This window comes from Lathyrus oleraceus, chromosome 1 (genome assembly GCF_024323335.1).
Source record: "Lathyrus oleraceus cultivar Zhongwan6 chromosome 1, CAAS_Psat_ZW6_1.0, whole genome shotgun sequence".
Lineage (NCBI taxonomy): Eukaryota > Viridiplantae > Streptophyta > Magnoliopsida > Fabales > Fabaceae > Lathyrus > Lathyrus oleraceus.
The window spans coordinates 435914249-435932258 of NC_066579.1; the positions used below are offsets into that span (position 1 = coordinate 435914249).

At 33.7% G+C, this 18010-nt stretch overlaps 2 protein-coding genes and 1 long non-coding RNA gene across 4 annotated transcripts; all 3 read left to right on the forward strand.

Moving 5' to 3' along the window:
- The first annotated feature begins 2675 nt into the window (after window positions 1-2675).
- LOC127080690 (uncharacterized) lies at window positions 2676-4113 on the forward strand. The gene is made up of 2 exons (XR_007788038.1): window positions 2676-3209; window positions 3699-4113. It is a non-coding gene; the product is annotated as an uncharacterized LOC127080690 (long non-coding RNA).
- A 1721-nt stretch (window positions 4114-5834) lies between these two features.
- LOC127080656 (uncharacterized) lies at window positions 5835-10092 on the forward strand. Of its 2 annotated transcripts, none has more exons than XM_051020972.1 (5): window positions 5835-6444; window positions 7946-9063; window positions 9141-9308; window positions 9405-9578; window positions 9768-10092. In XM_051020972.1, exons 1-5 carry the CDS (start codon window positions 6057-6059, stop codon window positions 9780-9782), a joined length of 1863 nt encoding a protein of 620 aa, XP_050876929.1. In that variant the 5' UTR covers window positions 5835-6056; the 3' UTR covers window positions 9783-10092. The 2 variants fall into 2 exon arrangements, with proteins under 2 accessions (XP_050876929.1, XP_050876925.1); XM_051020968.1 differs by having other exon boundaries at window positions 5836-6444; window positions 9399-9578.
- A 3255-nt stretch (window positions 10093-13347) lies between these two features.
- On the forward strand, window positions 13348-18010 carry LOC127080647 (cellulose synthase A catalytic subunit 8 [UDP-forming]). The gene is made up of 12 exons (XM_051020958.1): window positions 13348-13784; window positions 13929-14005; window positions 14108-14159; window positions 14255-14402; window positions 14565-15186; window positions 15299-15436; window positions 15512-15637; window positions 15723-15935; window positions 16029-16266; window positions 16365-16564; window positions 16667-17020; window positions 17112-18010. The coding sequence occupies exons 1-12, from the start codon at window positions 13604-13606 to the stop codon at window positions 17697-17699; spliced, it is 2937 nt and encodes a 978-aa protein (XP_050876915.1). The 5' UTR covers window positions 13348-13603; the 3' UTR covers window positions 17700-18010.

An 18010-nucleotide genomic window follows, 5' to 3' on the forward strand; every position in this document is an offset into this window, starting at 1 on the left:
GAAAGAATGTTACGTTAATTTATTATCGAAGCATTGGAAATTCTATCAAATGGTTGGAAAATTGAGAAAATAAAAGACTCTCATAATTTAAAATAATATTTTCAGATTCAATTTATAAAGAAAAAATATTTACGTTGTTTTTGATGTGTTTTTGAATCCAACTAAAAGTGACCTTGGATGCATCTAGACCAATTGCCCATTGAATAACACATTGAGACATAAGACTATTTCCCTTTCATAAATTTAGAGTACTAGTACGAGAATTATATGCGTGCAACGCATGAGAAAAAAATTAGTTTGGATAACAAATTCGTATTACATAATTTAAAGTGACACCTTTAGTTGCCAATTTATGTCTTTTACCGGAAAAAACGAAGTAATGCTAAAGATTGGTTGAGACAGTGGTTCTCAGAGATGAGAAAATGGAGATTAAAAGATATTGGTTATAAAAAAAATAATTTGGTTGAGATGTTTCGGTATCCTTTATCATGCTTGGTCTCTTTTTTTTTCTTCGAGTTTTTGGCTTCAATAATGGTTTAGTACATTTGCAATGAAAATAATATTCTCATTACTACTAATAAGTCACATCGGATTTGAATGAGTTATAACATGGATTATACATGTGAGGTAACGAAGAACGTAATGAAAATTCACCGATTAATCCATTGGTTTTTGAATAATCTCAACATTTGTATTTTTTGGATTTTCAAAACCGCGTTACTTTTAGCTTGATTTTAAACAATAACGAAGTGTAAAGTTCTGTTTATAAAATTTTACTTTTAATATGTCTTTTTTTTCGTTTTAATATGCAAATCATCAAATGTGTTGACAAATTCTAAATCTTCTTCATTATCGTCAACAACAACAACAAAATTAAAATCAATAGAATCCTTAAACATCAAATCTCAACAATAAAAACAACAACAACAACAAAATTCATGGAATCTTTAAACATTAAATCTCAATAACAACAATAACAACAACAAAAATAAAATCAATAGAATCCTTAAACATTAAATCTTAGCAACAACAAAATTCATGGAATCTTTAAACATTAAATCTCAACAACAACAACAATAACTACAACAACATCAATATCATCAACAACACCAACACCAATAACATCAACAACACCAACACCACCACGAACAACAATAACAACAACAAATAAACAAAATCAATAGAATCATTAAATACTAAATTTGAACAACAACATTAAATATTTTACTTGATACAACTACAACTAACATTAACAAGATACTTTCATATTTTCCTAACTAACATTAAATATTTTTAACAAGAATTACAAGAGAAAATATTACGTTAAGAAACTAACCATGAAATATTTTCCTGCTCTTTCTTTCATTATTATTGTTTTTAATATGTTAGGTTTAAATTTCAGCACTTATCATCTAAGATGGATAGTGAAGTCATTCACGTTTTTATTGGCTAGTGAGAGTTTCACGGGGATCACTAATGTTTCATATGGATTGATAATTTGCCAATGTATTGACCACTGTTACTTTATAAATGGACGACAAAGATTCGCTACTTAGTTTTTTCATCAAATTGGTGATAAATAAAAAAAATAAAAAATACTCTACTTTACCCCATGATTTTCAGCAAAATCGAGATAATAGGTAAAAAAAATTAAAAGGTGATAAAATATAGTTGTTGGGATTCGAAGACGTATCCTCTAAATACTTTACCCCTCAGTTTCAGCAAAACCAAAGTAATAAGTCATAAAAAAATCTAAACAAATTAAAAGGTGATAAAATGTAGTTGTTGGGATTCGAAGGTATGTCCTCTGAATACTTTATCCCTCGATTTTAAATCGAGGTAATATGTCATAAATTTGTTTTTTTATAAAAATTAAAATGTGATAAAATGTAGTTGTTGAAATTCGAATGCCGACCTTCAAACACTTTATCCCCCAGTTTCCAGCTAAACCAATAGAATATATGGTATTTAAAATAAATAAATTAAAAAGTGTCGCATTTATGATTTACACCTAGCTTTTTTATGGGGTGATGTGAAAGTTTCTTCATAAAATATATTATTTATAGCAGTGTCTTAACCAAACTAGAATGGATGTGGCTAGCTTCATTGTTAGAATAAGTCGTGGGATGTTGATAAATGAAGTTCTTAATGTTAATATCAACGATGCAATTTTTCGCATAAGAATGGTAGAAGATACGTAGGGGCCAACAAGGACGGTGAGTCGGTCACCACCGCTGAAGGGGGATTCAGACTCTTCCTAAAACTCACATTGGGAAGAAAATGATGAGAAGGAAGAAGGAGTTGGTAGTGAAGAATGTCTCTGGGCTCGAGACATAGAAGATGACGGGACTTGTCAGGAGGACAAAGGAGAAAAGGCGATGGTTATTTATAAAAAAGTTTATTGGAGTAGAAGGTACAACCTATTTTCATGCAAAATCAACTTTTTGTTAGTAACAACGTTAATGGCTGTTCCGATGAATCAAGAGAAAGGAACTTATCTTCTCAAAATGGGCCCAAGAGTATATTGGAAAAGTTAAATAAAGGTATTATTCCCCCGAGGGAGCAGCAATGACAAACTCTCAAGTGGACTATTAAATGGATATAGCCCAATCCGTTTCTTTAGACCCAAACTCCAAGCCCTAACTTGTCCAAGGCCTGGCCAAAACAGATTTTTTTGTAAGAAAAAGACCAAAAGGATTAGAAGAGGGGTGCCTAGAAATTCAGAAATTTATGACTCAAAGTAGTTATACAGCGAAGATGAATCTGGGATAATTCTTCCATCATACTTCTATTCTCAGCCGGAAAAAAATAACTTCATTGGTACTTCAACTACGCAAGACAAGAAGCAACAACGTCAATCTCAAGAACCAATCAATATTATTCAATTGAAAGAGATTTCATCAATCAAGGAAATTACAATTTTACATGAGGAGCAATTCTTGGGAGGATCAATCTTATGTTATGAATCGATAACTGATTCAGCTATGGTTCAGAGGAATAGTCGTTTCTAGGGCGAGATGGAATCTGAAGTACCAAAGAAGGTTTGGGAGATTATTACGAAGTTCTGTATTTCAGAAGAGGGAAGCAAGGAATTTTATGAAGAATAAATTAGGAAGATGTTGGTCAAATATCAAGAAGGCAAGAGCAAGAGGGAGGCAATCAAATTCAACGATCAATGAATATTATGTTTTTCAACATCAGAGGAAAAGGTAATTAAGACAAGAGGAAAATAATTGGCCACATCATTCAATCAGGCAATGTAGATATTTGCTCTCTTCAGGAAACAAAATTAGTTGTTATAAATGGTTGATCAGTCACCATTTCTGCTATAGTTATTGTCATTTTAATATGTGAAAGTATGCGAGTTATTTTCATTTTTCATATAGTTTGAGTCATTTATATGTCAGTTTCTTTAATTTTTTATTTGTATATATTTTAATTATTCCTGGTATTTTTTTTTATCTTTTTGGGAAGGTTAACGTGTTTTGTAGGTTGGAGGAAGTCAGAGATATGGCCAGAAAAGAAACACGATGAATTTTCAGAAGGATTCACAGTCTATTTTTCAGTGTGTTGTACACCATGATAGACATGTGATATTTAGATCATATCTAGATTATCGTAACTCGAAATTATGATAGACGTGTGATATTTTGATCATATCAACATTTAACACTTATGCATATACCTTATTCTGCTAGGTCAAGAGACTGATACCAAAGAAGAAGGTGAAGAATAATGTTGTTTTGGCAGATGATAAAAGGTGGAGTGACAGACTAAGGTCCCTGAAAGCAAGAGACATAGCTGGGTATGATAAAGAATTTGATGATTCATTAGTGATAATTGAAGAGGAAACCACAATAGATGTCCTTGGTGGTGCTAAGATATCAAAAAGCTGGGCAAACATCTGTAAGTGCCTCACACAATAAAAACTATGATGATAATATGAAGATATTTTTATGTACTATCACATGCTAATGTTTTGAAGATATTTGATTGGTGTTGTATACTCACCATGCCATATGTACTGTGATTTATTATGTTTTGTGTTTTGTAATGTACTTCAATAGAACGGATCAACTACCTTGTTTTGTAATGTAATGTCTGGATTAAATACATTCATATGTAATGTTATTATAATGCCTTTATATGTAATGCCAAACTTTGTGATGAATGAGATACTTTGTCAATTTACTGAATTTGGTTTATCATACAATTGTGTTGTTAAATTATGTACGTTAAATTATGGTCTGTTACATTATGGTTAAACTAATAAAAATTATGGCAAAACTAAGGCAAATTACGGTCAATCTACGTTGTTAAATTAAGGCTTGTTACATTATGGCCAAACTAAGGCAAATTATGGCCAAACTATGTTATCATACTGTCATAGCAGGTTCTAATTTAGTCCAAACTAAGGCAAATTATGGCCAAATTGATTTATCTTACTGCAAACTATGTTGTTAAATCATGTCCATTTTAACAACATTTGAACATTTCATAAACAACCGTAACAACATGACATTTCAACATTCTAACAACATTACATTAACAACATTCCAATAACAATGGTACAACATTTCAACAACTGAACATTTCAACAAAATCATCAACATTTACACTTCAATAACAGGTACATATTCAGCATAAATAAGAATACAAGACAAATTGAATCCTTTTTTCTAGAAAAAACCTCATACTTCATCTCCAACTGCATTTTCTTGTTCTTCTTCATTGAAGAAACACACAACTTCTTCAACATTTCATAATAAACTTGTGTGTCCTTCATGTTACTCTCATCTTTGCTCCAACTTTCATCAATAGTTTCATATACCTCTTTTCCTTGGGCTAGGGTTTCATCCCATATGAATAAATTACAAGTTTCTTCACTTTGCCAAAATGGACATCTCCATAAAAGCTTTCATTTATTAGGTCCATTCTTGCAAGGGTATGATATTAAACAAGCATTACAAACACACCTTACATGTACGGTTGCTCGCAGTGGTGTAATGTGAAGTACCTGATTTGCTGCGCCTTGAGGAAGATGACATTGGAGCAGGATTTCAAAACGACTTGCAATGAAGAACGAGATTCGACGGTTGCTCATAACTGCAGTGAAGAAGCAATAGGAGAGTAAGAAGATACAAAGAAATTAGGTTTTCTTCCACATTTCATTAATAAAATCACTATTTAAATAAACAATCCATATCATTATGCCACTTATCACCAAATATATCATTTGACCTTCCACATAGACAACAGTTAAGTCATTTTAACGGGAGAGATTAATTTTATAGACTAAAAAATTTAAGATAATGATTATTTAAAAAAATATTTAAAATAAATTAAAAACAAAGTTAAAAATATTTATGAGAACATCAAACATATTTAATCCTTTTCAAAAACATCCCTTTACTATTAATTCAATTGCTATGCCTATCATAGATCCTTCTCTGGTACTCTCTCCGTTTTTTATTATAAGTCGTTTTTGATATTGAAAAGATAAATTGATATAATCGAAAGAAGAGAGAATAATAAATATTTATATTATAGTACAATATATTTTTCCAAATCAACTTATAATAAAAAAGGAAGATAATAAAAGATTTGATTTATTTCCATCCATAGCTACAATGTACTCTTTCAAACATTATGTTTTTGTTGAACTTGATATAAATTAGATATTTTATGTGCAACTGCGTAAATTAAATCTCTAGACAAAAAAACTAGACAATAAAATTTATTTTCAAGAAGTTTAATACTGCTAGATTCGATGAATGAGTTTGTCTTTGAATAATAATGTTAGAAAAGAAAACTTTAAAATTGAAAAACATTAATAAAATAAAATATTCAAAATCTATTTCCAAGACCAACCCTGGAAGAAACCAGGAAAATAATTATAGCGTTAATTAGCCATGAAACTTCAAAGTCTAGTATAGACCTGGAAGCTCTTTCGTTTTTTACGATGATAAAACCAAGATTCTGAGTGTGGTATTTTCGATTATCACCACAACCATTCATTAAATCACATAACAGAAGAGACAAAACCAAAACAAAAGATGAATCAAAATGAGATTAACCAATTATCTTCATTAACCACTTCTCGTTTGTCAGCACTTGCAAAACCCTTCACTCTCAATCGCTCTTCTTCTTTATCACCTAAACCCTCTATCAATTCCTTCAACCATTGTGATAACGATGATCATGATGATGACCCTTTTAGTTCTTTGCTTGATTCTTTTCGAAAGAGTAACCTCGGTTCAAAGGGTCACTCTGTGTCTTTGAATGGTACTGTCAAAACTACAACTTTGCCAGATGAAGGTGCTGCTTCTCGTGGAATTTCACTTTTTGAAGGGAACCCTTTTCTGGAATTGCCTAAAAATGGTGACTTTGATGTGCTTAATTGGACACAGTTTGAAGTTGGTGATGTGAGCATGCTTCAGAAAGGTAGTTAATTTATGTCTTGCTAATTTTTTCTGCAATTTTAATTTGATATACCTGTCTTGATAGTTCAGCCATGAACTTTTTAGGTCCCTGTCTTTACTCCTTCTTAAAATTGGTTACTATATAAGTTATTTCACCCTATGTTGACATGGACATCTAAGATGAAAATAAAATGGCTCTTTTTATTGGTTTCTATTTGTACCCGCTAGGTACACTGATTTGATAACTCGACTGATGCTAGGACAGTCAGTTGCAATGTTTTTCTGAATGTATATGGCATGAAAAGTATCCATCCTCTATGCTTGATGATTGCTGGTTTTTATAGAGCCCCTGAATTTTTATGCCGGTTTAATTGTCATTATGGTATGTGTTCCCTTGCCTAGCTGAAAGCAATATAGGGGAGTTAAGTCGTCTGTCGCCTTGTCCGAGGTTGGCCTTATAAGGCTAGTCGTCGATGGGTTAAAATGTTCTGTCTATTAGTCTTTCCCTGTGAATGGATCAGGGCGGGGCGGGTTATGTCGCATCCGGGTCTGGGTCCGCCCTTACTCTTTTTGGTGAAATACCAGAATGTACACGGTCCCTCAAGTATGAGGTCTGTAGGGGTGAGATCCGTGAAGCATGATTATTTTTAAAATGGTGAAGTACCGGTACCAGGTACACGTACCGTACTGTGGTACTTCTTTTTTCTCATTATTTGGCTTTGAGTGAAATTTGTGGTTTTCCTATATATAAGTCTAGTACATATAGGTATTTAATTTCTTTGTTATTGTTCTATTATTTTGGTTTTCTGAAATTTTTTATAGTGATGTTTTATTGTGACCGAACAATTTAATTCTTTACTCATACATTTTATTAAAAAAAAATATTTTTTATTAACGTGCCCATACCTTAATTTTTTTTAAAATGTTGTATCTCGTGCTAGTACCTATCCTCGCACTGGGTACTGTACCCGTACCTATGCGTCAATAGGGTGAGATACTAAAGTCTATAGGGGCGAGATGCTTTAGGGGAAATACTGGGATGTACACAGTCTCTTAAGCATGAGGCCTACAGGGTCGAGATGCTTTAGGGGAGAGACCTTAGATGTACACTATTCTTGAAACTATTTTGAAGATTAACTATTCATAATGTGTGTCGGTGTTTGTGTTTGTGCCTATACAGTGGTAAATTGGTAATCCTTTGCATCTATCACATAAAGAAATTTACAGTGTTGATAAATTTTGGAAATGTTTTAGCTACGGCTAAATCATTGTCTTTGTTATTTCAGTTATGCTCCCATATATAGTATTACTGTCATACTGTGAACTGATTCAGTTATGCTGCTGCTGCAGGGCATCAAAAACTTGGCTCCCATTTGGGATCTATCTAGTTTGTTTTTTTTTTGAATTTTTATTTTAGTGGTGTTTGATGACTAGTTTTGACTTCATTCATGTTTCATATAAAATTTTATTTAGAATACAAAATAGGACACACAATTGAGAAAACTATGGAATGGTTTGTACAGTTAAGCCGGCTGTCGACGGGTTGAATCATCATCTAACTGCGTCCGATGACATTTTTGAAAAAAGCACTGGTATAATTGCGGGAAAAGACATTTTATCAAATTCCAAAGGATCAAAACAATCTGCGGATGAGTCTAGCTCCTTTCTTAAGGCACAAAACAAAGTTGCTCCACTCAAGATATCACGTGATATATCTTCTGCTAAAAGCGCTCCTCAAAATCAGTTCTCAAATATTCTCGGTGATAGTGACGCTGATGTGGATTCTCCTTGTTGGAAGGGAAAGGTTTTTAGTTTAATTCCATCACAAATTTCACAATCTGTACAATTTCATCATGTTGAGAAAGCAACAGAAAAACATAACACTTTAAATCCTCGAGCTCCACAGTTCTTTCCTGGTATCAGATATGTTACGGATGATTTTCTGCCTTTAAACTCTGGTGTGCCTGTGACTACTAATTTGTTGTCAGGAGAGGACATACTCATGAAAACTGTTACGGCAGAATCCCTAGTAGAGTTAAATAAGGAAGAGCTTCGGTATTCAACCAACATCAACGGAATAGAAAAGGCGTTTAATATGGTTAATAATCCAGGAAGTAGCTCTATGGATCCTATGCTAAACTCACATTCTACGATGACTCGTCCCTTTTCTAAAAAAGACTTCACGACTTCAAAAGGAAAACATGTAACTATAGGTGATGTCGATGACTCTGTAAAGGGAGGTGAAAATCCCCGGGCTAGTAGGTCAACGATGAGTGAAGTTTTCCCTACAAAGGGCCATTCTTCAGTATCACATACATCATCATCTCAAGGCAATGTTTATACCGATCTTCTAAAAACATTTGAAGGTCTCTCCAAGTCTTTAATCGAATCTCCAAAGCCAGATGTTAAGATAATGGTTGGTGCAATGCATGTTCTTTCAGAATTGCTTGCACAAACCTGTGTGGACGGAGTAAATTCATATAGTGAACATGATCTTAGTATGACTACAATCCCGCAAATAATCAACAATCTGAATGGTTTTCATGCAAAAGTAGGTGGTGAAAGGATTTCAATTTCAACCCTTGATTCAACTCCTGCTAATAGTCCTTTCCGTCTTGATAGCTCATTAAAGCTTACCAAGGTATGTATGAATCTACTTTCATTTTCTGCTCGATATTTATTGTTCTGGAAACTGAGATGCACATGTCTACATTCAAGGGACTTGAAATGGCAAATGTAGAGACCCTTACTGTTCCACACCAGCTCTATCTGCAAAATGATTATGTTGGAAGAAATACTGTTCCTAATGTGATTGGTCAGAGTGAACTGAGTTCTTTTGCTTCTAGCAGCGGAGGAGGCACCAAGAAAAGCAACGAAGTTGGTCAGGTATCGATATGGCTGCAAATTGCAATAGTAACTAGATTCAAATCTGGTTTTATGTATTCTAAAATCCGAAATAAATCTGAGTTCTTGTAGCTTCAGGTCATTCGGAGAAGTCTTGGGAAAAATCTGGATTTTGACAAACAAATGCCCCCAGAGGCTTCGTTGTTTTGGAATTTATGGCTTGATTCAGAAGCAGAGCGTTGCTATAGAAAATTTAAAACTTATCATTGGCTTATGGAAGCTGGTGTGGATGTAAATTGCAAAAATGTCGCGGTATTTCCCTCTGCCTTAAAATACTATAGCTAACAACATTATATATCTTTCTCGGAAATTGTTCAGATTGACTTATTTGAACTTATTATTGACGAAAGCATTTATGAGACTGTTAAGACAACTTATGAAAACAACTTATGACATTCTAACATATTGAGTGATGCGTCAATTGTTTCTTTCTATTTTCAGGAATTGTGGAGGTGACACTTGACAGTGCTTAGTAGTTTGTAGATTTGTGAAGATACATAATAGAAGCTGTACACATCGGAGATATCATACATATTCACGATCGACTAAATCTTGGATGAATTTCGACTTGTACAACAGTGACTGTTGCATGTGAATCCGAAGGATCTGGACTGCGACGAAGAGGAAGACAACATTGTACTACGGTGTCGGTTAATTTATTTTCTTCTTCTGGTTTGTCTTAAATTTGGCAAAAACATCAAATATGTATAAGCAACTAACCAAGTCTAACTATTTAAATGTTAATTCTTGTGTTGGAAGATGGTTATTTCTGTTGTTTATCTCATGAGGTATGAGAAAAAGAAAAATAGGAAATGAATTTTCTCACTTGATTTAATAATATGAAGTGACGTTAGAACAACTTGGGAATAGAAAGGTGTCATTTTGCTGGTTAGCAACATATACTAAAGCATTTGTTATAAATAATAAATGCTAAGATTTAGCTGAATAAGGTAAGAAGAATTAGATACACGAAACCTTGTCAGTAAACTGTCATGTATCATCTTTTATCATTAGTTTGAAGCCTACTCCTCCATTGAAAGCCAAATAAATTCTCTATATATTACGTAATTTAAAAAAAAAATGTATTTAGTGACCTAAATATTTAGGTGTGATTATATTAGCTGCCTTAGTCACATAGTCATAAAAACTAGTTACCGACAGATATTTGAACCATATGTTAAGTTTATACATAGGAAACTGATTTTATGTTTGTTAAAGAGCGTCAACATTAGACTGTGAATAACATATAAGTGAGAGAGACATTACATATTCATCAAAAATCTTAAGGTGATAGGTGTGTGTGAGTTCTCCTATTTATAAATGTTAAAGTTTCCACATTTATAATCATGTGGAACTTCAACTCACATTTAATTTATTATTCATAAAAAAAAATTATTTTTAAACTTTACCGCATCTTATCATATCTAATGTACATCAAAAGATCATTATTTAAGTTTTTTATATGGATTTTTAATCATCCATCTTCGTAACGATGTTTTCATTTTGGTAAATTTATTTTGTCAAATTTAAGTATATAGAATAGATTAAAAACCTCAATATTATCTTCTAGAAAAATCATGTTGGAGGTTTCGAAGAGGGTCTGTGGTTTAGGAGTTGATGTATAAATATGGTAGTGTGAAAGATGAGGGGCAAGATGGTGGGAGAAATGCATCAGGATAGTGGAAAGATTTGATTTTTATTTGGGAGAAGTAGTTGTGTCTAGGAATAAGTGGTTAGAAGAGAAGGTGGAGAAGAACAAAAGGACTTACTTTTAGTACGATCCTTAAATAGATGGAATATTATTGAGAAATAAATTCATTAGGATGCATGGATTTTTTTCATGTTAAAGAGGCGTTTGTGCAGATGCAAGTGGGAGTTGAATGATGTTTTTTTAGGTAGAGACACACTCTATTTGCATGAGAGGTAGAATTACTTTTAAATTTTTATACTCTCTTTGGAGATTTTTTTTATTTTGCAAAGATATTAATGTAGACGAACGGATATAATTGTTTAACTTGGATGATGAATATCATGTCAAAGACATTTATCAAGTGCTTATTCTGGATTTGGAGGTTGATTCTAGAGTCTCAGACAGTGTTTGGAACGAGTTAGTACCGTTGAACGTTTATTGTTTTGCATGGAGAATTAAACTTATGAAGAAAGACAATTTGAACTCACATGACATCATTAACAACAATTATTTAAGATGCTTCCGAGGTTTTGGAGATTCACAAATGCCTTCATGTCCTTTGGTTGACGAGTGCTTGAATTTTATGGAAAGAACGAAATAAAAGGTTATTTGGTGAGAAGGAATTATCAGTTTTAGAAATTTTAGATCAAATAAAAATTATGGCTTGGTTGTGGCTCTAGTAAAGAAAGAAAAACTTTCAACATGTCTTAAATCTTTGGTGGTTCAACTCATTAAGTTGCTTATGGTGCATCTGGGTTGGCAAAATGGCCCAAGTTCACTTAATATGCATGTTTTCCCTGCACTTTAGTGCGGGGCAGACCATGGATTTAGGCATGCACTCTCTAATATGTCTGACCAACCTCACCCTATTTTTTTTGAAGGCACGTGCATTAACATTTTTTTTTGTACTTTTAGGCTTAAAAGATGTCATGCTTGCGGGCCCCTCCGCTCCAATTCATTTTTTTGGAATAGACTAATGTTTTAAACCCACACCCTCAAGTATGTTTTTTTCCAGACTTTTGCAAGACATGTTTAAACTAAGCGGACATGTTCGTTTGCCATCAACTTTTAACATCTTATATTTGTTTCTTTCCTCTGGGTAATACATGTTTTAATCCCTTAATTTAATTTAATATTCCGTTTTAGTCTCTTAACTAAAAAATGTTACAAGTTAATCCCTTAATCTCACTCCCGTTTTTCTATTTGGATCCTTCCGTCAATTTTTTGTCAAAAAACATTGAGTTATGGTAACATGGCGTGATAATAAGGTCATTGGTACAAATCTGAGTCAACATATATAGTTAAAAATCGATACACTGTTTAAATTATATATTTGGTCATTTTCGTCAATTTTTGGAAAAAAAAATTAAGTTATGGTGACACGACATGATAATAAGGCTATTGATACAAATCTGAGTCAGCATATGTAGTTAAAAACTGGTACATTATTTAAACTCCGAAAATAAAACCCTTGCAATCTAAACAGTGTATCAGTTTTTAACTACATATATTCTTATATTTGTACCAATAACCTTGTTATCACATCCTCGTAACTAAATGTTTTTTTGGCAAAAATTTGACAGAAGTGATCAAATAAGGTAACACAACTAAAATTAAAGAACTAATTTGTAATGTTTTTTTAGTTATGAGATCAAAACAAATTATTAAATTAAGTTAAAAGACTTAACGATTAATTATGCATTCTTATTAATAACATTTACCAATTATGTCTAATTTGACTTAAATTAAACTCTAAAATTTCGTAATTAGTTGATTGTTTCTTAATTTTATTTTTCATAAAAAATATTTAAATATTTAAAACAATAAATATTTATTTATTTTTTAATCAAATAATTTATTGACAAGAATCACAAGAAAGAGTTTGATATTGTGATTCTCAATTGTGACTCTACACATAAAAAATGTGCCAAAAACTAGCTGTATTTAAATGCTATTTTAGTAAATATATTTTTAACGTATCAATTTAGCAGTATTTTTGTTTTCTTATATATATATATATATATATATATATATATATATATATATATATATATATATATATTACAAAAAGTCTGAAAATTGATCCTGTAATGCTAAAATATTTATTCTAATTTTTTCATTTACAATTTAATCCTTTGATAAATAAATAAATAAAAACCAGCAACCTTTTAATAAAACTATCATATTTTTCTTCATTGAAAAGCGTCACAATTACAATATGTTGAAATATTAGTTTGGTTAAAGATTTTTGGTCAGTGGTCGTAAACTTGTAGTTGAAGCGTTGTTGTTAGTTAAAAGACGTACACATCCCAACCAAATCCTTCCTTATACTTCCCGCAATAAATTCAAATCTTTAAAACAAAACAACAAAACACACACGTTGTTGCTTCAGATCTCTGACTGTGTCTTTGTGTGTGAGCTAAACAATGAATGAATGACACCAACCACTTAACCTCTGAAAATGAACCCACCATACACTACAATCAACTTCACCAATATTATAATTCAAACTTGACTCAATGCTCTTTTATATAAAACCATGAAAGAGTTTTTAGATTCAGAAATTGAGAAGTTGAGAACATAGAAAATGATGGAATCTGGTGTTAGTTTCTGTAACTCTTGTGGTGAACAAGTTGGAGTTGATGCTAATGGTGAAGCGTTTGTGGCTTGTCATGAATGCTTTTTCCCGATTTGTAAGGCTTGTGTTGATTATGAAATCAGCGAGGGACGTAGCGTTTGTTTGAGATGCGGTAATCCATATGCTGCTGGTATGGTAACACTAGTCCAAATCCAATATCAAATTGTTCATCAAAATACTCTCTGCGTCTCGTAATAAGTGTCGTAATAAGGTTCACCATTTGAGTTTTTGTGTGAAATATCTTGAAGTTTGTTTCCTTTTGCATGTTTTGTAGATAAAATAAGAGGTAAGGATGCTACTAAAGTTCCTGGAAATCAATCAACAATGGCTGCACAAATAAGTACTTCTCAGGTAGTGAATTTACGTTTAACATTACAATTAGCTTTAGTTTTTGAGGTTTGGATTCTCTATCGTCGCGGTTTTGCACTAACGAACTCTGCCTGTATTATGTAGGATGTTGGACTCCATGCTAGGCATATCAGTACTGTGTCAACAGTGGATAGTGGTAAAGAAGAATGACTTTATAGCTTAAATTTCTTGTAACAATATCTTTAGAAATGGATTCTGATCATTATAACTTAAACTTGGTTTGTTTTGTAGAATTAAACGATGAATCCGGGAATCCTATTTGGAAAAATAGAGTGGAAAGTTGGAAGGAAAAGGATAAAAAGAACAAGAAAAAAAAGACAGCTCCTAAGGCTGAAAATGAGGCTCCTGTTCCACAAGAACAGCAAATGGAAGAAATGGAGTAAGTTCAATGTGAAAAGGAAACAATTTTTCTGAAGAAAATTTTGTAAAATGCATACCGAAAATGAGATTTTGTTTTTGTAAAATTATTAATTATGCAAGACCTTAAGTAGGCTAAGTTTAATGGTTGATTCATCAACTTATTATGGATCATATTTTGCAGGCCCTCCTCAGAGGCTGCTGCGGCTGAGCCACTTTCAATCATTATTCCAGTCTCGAAATCGAAACTCGGACCATACAGAACTGTTATAATCATGCGGCTTGTAATCTTGGGTCTGTTTTTCCATTATCGAGTTACACATCCGGTTGATAGTGCTTTTGGTCTGTGGTTGACATCTATCATCTGTGAGATCTGGTTTGCGTTTTCCTGGGTGTTGGATCAGTTCCCTAAATGGTCTCCTATCAATAGGGTTGCTTATACTGATAGGCTATCCGCGAGGTTTGAAAGAGAGGGCGAACCTTCTCAGCTTGCTGCGGTGGATTTCTTTGTTAGTACGGTGGATCCGTTGAAAGAACCGCCGCTCATCACAGCTAACACAGTTCTTTCTATCCTCGCCGTGGACTATCCTGTGGATAAAGTATCATGTTATGTATCAGATGATGGTGCGGCAATGCTTTCATTTGAGTCCCTTGTGGAGACAGCTGATTTTGCAAGGAAGTGGGTTCCATTTTGCAAAAAGTTTTCGATCGAACCACGTGCTCCTGAGTTTTACTTCTCTCAGAAGATTGATTACTTGAAGGACAAGGTTCAGCCTTCTTTTGTGAAGGAACGCAGAGCAATGAAAGTAAGCAACTGAACTTAAAAAGTCTTTTCCACAGTACTGAATTGTATGATCATAAATACAATTGTATAAATATTGTGACACTCTCTTAACGACTGTCTTTCATTTCGGTTAGAGAGACTACGAAGAGTACAAAGTCCGAATTAATGCTTTGGTTGCAAAGGCTCAGAAAACACCAGATGAAGGGTGGACTATGCAAGACGGAACCTCTTGGCCAGGAAATAATTCGCGCGATCATCCTGGCATGATTCAGGTACATCCGTTCACTTTGTGTGTGATCAAATCTCAACGATGAAAGGCATACTCACATTCTGTTTATCCTTATTAGGTTTTTCTTGGACACAGTGGTGCCCATGACATAGAAGGAAATGAACTTCCAAGGTTGGTTTATGTTTCCAGAGAAAAAAGGCCAGGTTACACCCACCACAAAAAGGCTGGTGCTGAAAATGCACTGGTAAGATCAATAGATACTTAAGATTAACAATTTATATAAGCTCATCAAGATTTTGTTGTCTTAATGCTTATTTTGGTTAATATAGGTGAGAGTGTCTGCAGTTCTCACAAATGCTCCCTACATTCTCAATCTTGATTGTGATCATTATGTTAACAATAGCAAGGCTGTTCGAGAAGCGATGTGTTTTCTGATGGATCCAGTAGTCGGTAGAGATCTTTGTTATGTGCAGTTCCCCCAGAGATTTGATGGTATTGATCGCAGTGATCGATATGCCAATCGCAACACAGTTTTCTTTGATGTAAGTTTAAATGAAAATGAAGAGTTTTACAATTATGAGGTGAAAATCATGGACACAATTCTTTATGAAATTCCTAACCTTGATCTCTTTCAGGTTAACATGAAAGGACTTGATGGAATTCAAGGACCTGTGTATGTAGGGACTGGGTGTGTTTTCAACCGACAAGCGCTTTACGGATACAGTCCACCTTCTATGCCAAATTTACCAAAATCTTCATCGTCGTGTTGTTGCTGCCCTTCAAAGAAGCCTACTAAAGATGCCTCAGAGCTTTATAAAGATGCAAAGAGGGAAGAGCTTGATGCTGCCATTTTTAATCTCAGGGAGATTGAGAGTAAGCACAGTAGTTTTTTTGTCAAACAGTTTTACTTGAATATAAAACCAGACTCCTAAAAAAGGAATGTGTTTTGCTTTCTTTTCTTTCTCCTGCAGATTATGACGAGTATGAGAGATCGATGCTTATTTCACAACTTAGCTTTGAAAAAACATTTGGTTTGTCCACTGTTTTCATTGAATCAACATTAATGGAGAATGGTGGTGTGTCTGAATCTGCTGATCCCTCAATGCTGATCAAGGAGGCCATTCATGTAATTGGCTGCGGCTACGAAGAAAAGACAGCATGGGGAAAAGAGGTTAGACATTCATGTTTTTGTATATACATTTTCCGTTCCTTTTTAAGTGTCTTGCAAGATTACTTGTAGCTTAAGCAATCGAATGCTTTCTTGTGTATTCAGATTGGTTGGATATATGGTTCGGTTACAGAGGATATCTTAACGGGGTTCAAGATGCAATGTCGTGGATGGAGATCAGTTTACTGCATGCCCTTAAGGCCTGCATTCAAAGGATCTGCGCCAATCAATCTTTCCGATCGTTTGCATCAAGTTCTCCGATGGGCTCTTGGATCAGTTGAAATTTTCCTTAGTAGACATTGTCCTCTCTGGTACGGTTTCGCTGGAGGTCGTCTCAAAGTTCTGCAAAGACTGGCTTATATCAACACCATTGTTTACCCTTTCACATCCCTTCCTCTCATTGCTTATTGTACTTTGCCTGCAATTTGCCTGCTCACCGGAAAATTCATCATTCCAACGGTAATTTCTTCATCTTTATTTTGGTTTAACACACAAGATTATTAATGGCACTAAGTCCTTACATAAAATTGTTGTTTCTAATTTGACGCAGCTATCAAACCTCGCAAGTGCGCTCTTTCTTGGACTCTTCATCTCCATTATATTGACAAGTGTACTCGAGCTGAGGTGGAGTGGTGTTACTATAGAAGATTTATGGCGTAACGAGCAATTTTGGGTTATTGGAGGTGTTTCAGCTCATCTTTTCGCAGTGTTCCAAGGTTTCCTAAAAATGTTAGCAGGTGTTGATACAAACTTCACAGTCACAGCAAAAGCTGCAGATGATGCAGAGTTTGGTGAACTATATATGATCAAATGGACAACACTCTTGATTCCGCCAACAAGCCTTATCATTATTAACCTTGTTGGCGTCGTTGCTGGATTTTCCGATGCACTTAATGGTGGTTATGAATCTTGGGGACCGCTCATTGGAAAGGTTTTCTTTGCATTTTGGGTGATCTTTCATCTTTATCCATTCCTTAAAGGTCTTATGGGTCGCCAAAACCGCACTCCAACCGTTGTTATTCTTTGGTCAGTGTTGTTGGCTTCTGTCTTTTCACTTGTTTGGGTTCAGATCAATCCATTTGTAAGCAAAGTTGATAGTGCAGCTATCTCTCAGACTTGCATTTCTATTGATTGTTAAGTCTCACATTATCAACAATGTTGCTTGCTATACAAGTTTTGATCATATGTTAAAGATATGGATTACATATGATGATGATGATTCAATATGCAAGGTGTGCAAGTCATTAGCACTAGTTTTTTGTTGAAATGTGTAAGCATTAAGGTTGTGAACTTGTTTTCCATGGTTTGGACAATTTTTATGTGTAAAGAGACCAATAATTTACGGGTTATAGATATCAATGTAAAAGTAGTGTTTTTTTCTTCTTCTCTTTCTTTTGATCTAGAAATGAAATAATAGTGAGAAAATAGATCTTTGTCATACTTATGTTA